At 37.8% G+C, this 4121-nt stretch overlaps 2 protein-coding genes across 2 annotated transcripts; both read left to right on the plus strand.

Annotated features, from left to right (window-relative positions):
• Positions 1 to 484: 484 nt before the first annotated feature.
• Positions 485 to 1684, plus strand: LOC131631265 (uncharacterized). The gene has a single exon (XM_058902058.1). The coding sequence runs from the start codon at positions 485 to 487 to the stop codon at positions 1682 to 1684; it is 1200 nt and encodes a 399-aa protein (XP_058758041.1).
• Positions 1685 to 2222: 538 nt separating this feature from the next.
• On the plus strand, positions 2223 to 3411 carry LOC131631277 (uncharacterized). Its single transcript, XM_058902071.1, has 2 exons — positions 2223 to 2736; positions 3050 to 3411. Exons 1-2 carry the CDS (start codon positions 2223 to 2225, stop codon positions 3409 to 3411), a joined length of 876 nt encoding a protein of 291 aa, XP_058758054.1.
• Positions 3412 to 4121: the final 710 nt, after the last annotated feature.

Consider the following 4121-nt stretch of genomic DNA (forward strand, 5'->3'; position numbering starts at 1 on the left):
ACATATAAAATGTATGATAAACCAAAATTAAAAAGTTTTTAATTATTAATAAAATAAAAAATTATATATTTATATAGGATAATTATATTTTTAAACTTTAGTAAGGATCTTTCAAATCAAGGTAGCGGGAGCTCGTCGGTTTTCTATGGTATTCATAGTGAGGAATCCGACATTCGGAGGTGTAATGCTAGACAATGGGAATTTTTGGAGAATAATGTGAGTGAAAAATTATGGTCGGCTATTGTGGCGTTGGGGGTGGTAGATGTGAAGGGACGGAGTAATCTTGTTTCTATTTTAAATAAGTTGGAGAGGGGGGGAGTAAGGAAGTGGAGGGTAGGAAGGAGTCATTCAGTGCGAATCAATGATTATAGGAGCATTGGATATTAGAGGGGGAGTGAATGCACTCAAAAGGAGGAGGGTTAATTCTCTTATCAAAAAAGGCAAAGCAAATATTTTTTTAATCCAAGAGACTAAGGTGACAAACATGAGTGAGGCAATTGCTACGAGTTTTTGGGCCTCTTCGGATGTTGGGTATTCTTATTCTAATTCGAGAGGTAGATCGGGGGGTTTGCTCTCCCTTTGGAATAATGTGAAAATGGAAGTTTTATTTAGTTTCAGTGGTGAAGGTTTCTTGGGGATAAAATTGAGGTGGGATTATAAGCTTTATTATGTGATTAATGTGTATTCGTCTTGTGACTTTCATAAAAAGAAGATTTTGTGGGAGAAACTTTTATCTTTGAAGGAAAAATTCAAAGATGGAGAATGGATTGTGGGCGGGGATTTCAATGTCGTGAAGGATGTGAAAGAAAGAAGGGGCAAAGTTGGAAGTGTTAATAATAGAGAGGCGGAATTGTTCTCGGAATTCATTGATAAATCTACTTTGGTGGATATTCCTTGCAAAGGTAAAAAATTCACTTGGTTTAGAGGGGACGGGAAAGCGAAAAGTAGAATTGATAGATTTCTTTTGTCTAGTGTTGTTATCGATAGATGGGAGGTGGTTGGTCAAGTGATTGGAGATAGAGATATTTCGGACCATTGTCCAATTTGGATTAAGACGGATAATGCCAATTGGGGTCCCAAACCATTTAAGTTCAATAACGAATGGTTTTCTTTGGATTCTTTTTTACCTTTTGTGGAGAATGAATGGAAGAGTATGGTGGTGGAAGGTAGAGGTGATTTCGTTTTGAAGGAAAAGCTTAGGATTTTGAAAGACAAATTAAAGGCGTGGAACAAGGAGGTGTTCGGGAAGATTGAGTTGGAGTTGGAGGAGTGTGTTTGTAATATTAATAAGGAGGATGACAAGTTGGATTCAGATTCTAGTCCTTCGTTTATTGACAATCTTGATTTGAGAAAGGAGGCAAGCGGTAATTTTTGGAAGAATCTAAGGATTAAGGAGAATATGATTATTCAAAAATCTAGATCTAAGTGGCTTAAAGAGGGAGATGCTAATAGCGGTTTTTTTCATAAAGTGTTGAAGCAAAGAAGGAGTCAAAATCACTTAGGGCCGATTCTTACTCCCGAAGGATTGAAGGAGTCGGTGGAGGATGTTAAAGAAGCGGTTTGGAATCATTTTTGTTTTAAATTCTTGGAAACGGAGGAGGATAGACCGGTGTTGGATGGTATTCCTTTCAATGCTATTAGTGCGGAAGAAGTTATGGATTTAGAAAACCTTTTCTTGAAGTAGAAATTAAGGAAGCGATTTGGGAGTGTGGTGGTGACAAAAGCCCGGGTCCGGATGGGTATTCTTTTCTTTTCATTAAGAAGTGTTGGCATTTCATTAAATTAGATTTCGTGAAGTTCTTTAATCATGTTTTTGAGGGAAGATCTATTTCAAAGGCCATTACTTCATCTTTTCTTTCCTTAATTCCAAAAGTTAATAATCCTTTAACTTTGGATGACTATAGGCCCATTTGCTTGGTGGGATGCTTGTATAAGGTGTGGCTAAGTTATTGGTGGGTAGATTAAAAAGGGTGTTTAATTCTATCATCTCTCCGTGTCAAAGTGCTTTTGTTCCCGGGAGACAATTCTTGGATGGAGTGTTAGTAGCGAATAAAGTGGTGGATTATGCGAGAAAAGAAGGTAAAAATTGTATGCTCTTTAAAGTTGACTTTGAGAAGGCATACGATAAAGTTAGTTGGAACTTTCTTCGTTACATGCTTAGGAGGATGGGGTTCGGAGACAAATGGTTGCAATGGATGGAACTTTTTGTGTTCAATAGTAGCATGTCGGTTTTAGTTGATGGGAGCCCCACAAAGGAATTTTTGGTTTCGCGTGGTTTGAGACAAGGCGATCCTTTGTCCCCATTTCTTTTTGTTTTGGTGGCGGAAGGATTAGCGGGCCTTGTGAGAAAGTCCATTGATATCGGTGAATTTCAAAGCTTTGATATTAGAGGTTCTTGTAAAGTGGAGTTGCTACAATTTGCGGACGATACTTTGATTGTGGGGGATGGGAGTTGGAAGCATGCATGGGCGATAAAAGCGGTTCTTCGGGCTTTTGAAGTGGTTTCGGGCTTAGGAATTAATTATCACAAAAGCAAATTGATTGGTATTAATTTTAATAGTTTTTTCTTGGAGGCGGCATCTCATTTGTTTTCATGTAGGAGAGAAGATAGCAACTTCTATTTTCTTGGCATTCCCATCGGATTCAATCCTAGGAAGGAATCCACTTGGAATCCTCTTGTGCTCAAGATGAAGAAGCGTTTGGAAGGATGGACAAACCGCTTTTTGAATTTGGGAGGTAGGATCACTCTTTTAAAGTCCGTGTTGAGTTCTTTAACAATCTTTACTTTGTCCTTTTTTAAAGCTCCGAGTAAGATTATTAAAAAATTACTAGCATACAAAATAAGTTTTTGTGGGGGGGAGTGAGGGAAAAGAGAACCATTTATTGGGTGCGGTGGGAGGATGTTAATTTACCTATGGAGAAAGGGGGTCTTGGAGTGAAAATATTGGTTTCTTTAATTTAGCCTTGCTTAATAAATGGAGATGGAGAATTGTTCAAGGTCAAAATTCTTTGTGGTATAATTTCTTGAAATCATGTTATGGATATTTAGCTACAAAGGTTTTGTGTGTTGATAAAAGCTCTAATTTTTCTTCTACCTGTTCCTATTGGTGGAAGGATATTTTAAAGATTGGTGGTTGTTTTTTGTTGGATCCCTTGGTTGAGAATTGTAGGTTTACCATTCATGATGGTTTTAAAACTCCTTTTTGGGAAGCTAAGTGGTTGGATAATATGGTGTTGAAAGAGTTTTTTCCGGATTTATTTAAAGTTTCGTGTTTGAAAAATGTTTCGGTGGCGGCTATGGGAGGATGGAGAGAGGGAAGATGGAATTGGAGTAATCTTGGTATTCTTAATGTTATCGTGGAGTGTAGCGGGTTAACGGAGATTTTTTGTGCTTTAAAGGATAGGTTGTAGAATTTTGGAGGATGGTCGGAGGGAAAAGACGAAGTGGCGTGGCTTGCCGATCCGAGTTTGGTTTTTTTGGTAGCTTCTTGTTACGATTTTTATGAAAAAATGCGTCTTCCGTTTGGTCCTAAAAATAAATGTGATGATGCTTTTGGCTTGTTATGGAAATTGGAAGTTCCTTTTAAAATAAAAGCTTTTGGTTGGAGACTTTTTCTCAACAAGCTTCCAACAAAGGATCTTTTGACGTATAGAGGTTTGTCTTTATCCAACGATAATTTATTATGTTCTTTGTGTGGTTGTTGTTTGGAGGATAAGGATCATTTATTTTTTAGGTGCCCGGTGGTGAAAAGGATTTGGCGGGAGGTAGCTTTTTGGGTCGGTAAAGAGGATAATAGGGAGGTAGAAGGTTTAGACAACTTTATGGATTGGTATGATTTCTTCGATAGCATGAAGGTGAGGCATAGAAAGGAGGGTGTTGTGTGGCTTGCGACAACTTGGCACGTGTGGCTTTTAAGGAATGGGGTTTGTTTTAGGAGAGATAATTGGAATATTAATAATGCCGTTTGGAATATTAAGTTGCTTTGTTGGAGGTGGTCTTTTTGTGGGAATATTACCCATTCCAAATACTCCTTTTATGAGTTCATTAAGGATCCTACATTCTTCATCTCATAAATGGTATTTGGTTGGTAATTTTTTCTTTGGTCGGCTCTTTCCGACTT

The sequence above is a fragment of the Vicia villosa genome, unplaced genomic scaffold (assembly GCF_029867415.1).
Source record: "Vicia villosa cultivar HV-30 ecotype Madison, WI unplaced genomic scaffold, Vvil1.0 ctg.000799F_1_1, whole genome shotgun sequence".
Taxonomy (NCBI): domain Eukaryota; kingdom Viridiplantae; phylum Streptophyta; class Magnoliopsida; order Fabales; family Fabaceae; genus Vicia; species Vicia villosa.

Bases quoted from the DNA above. Each gene is read 5' to 3' on its own strand.
- LOC131631277 (XM_058902071.1), top strand. From the start codon at position 2,223: ATGTCGGTTTTAGTTGATGGGAGCCCCACAAAGGAATTTTTGGTTTCG. The intron at 2,737-3,049 runs GTAGGATCACTC...ATGGATATTTAG, and splicing joins CCGCTTTTTGAATTTGGGAG to CTACAAAGGTTTTGTGTGTT.
- LOC131631265 (XM_058902058.1), top strand. From the start codon at position 485: ATGAGTGAGGCAATTGCTACGAGTTTTTGGGCCTCTTCGGATGTTGGG.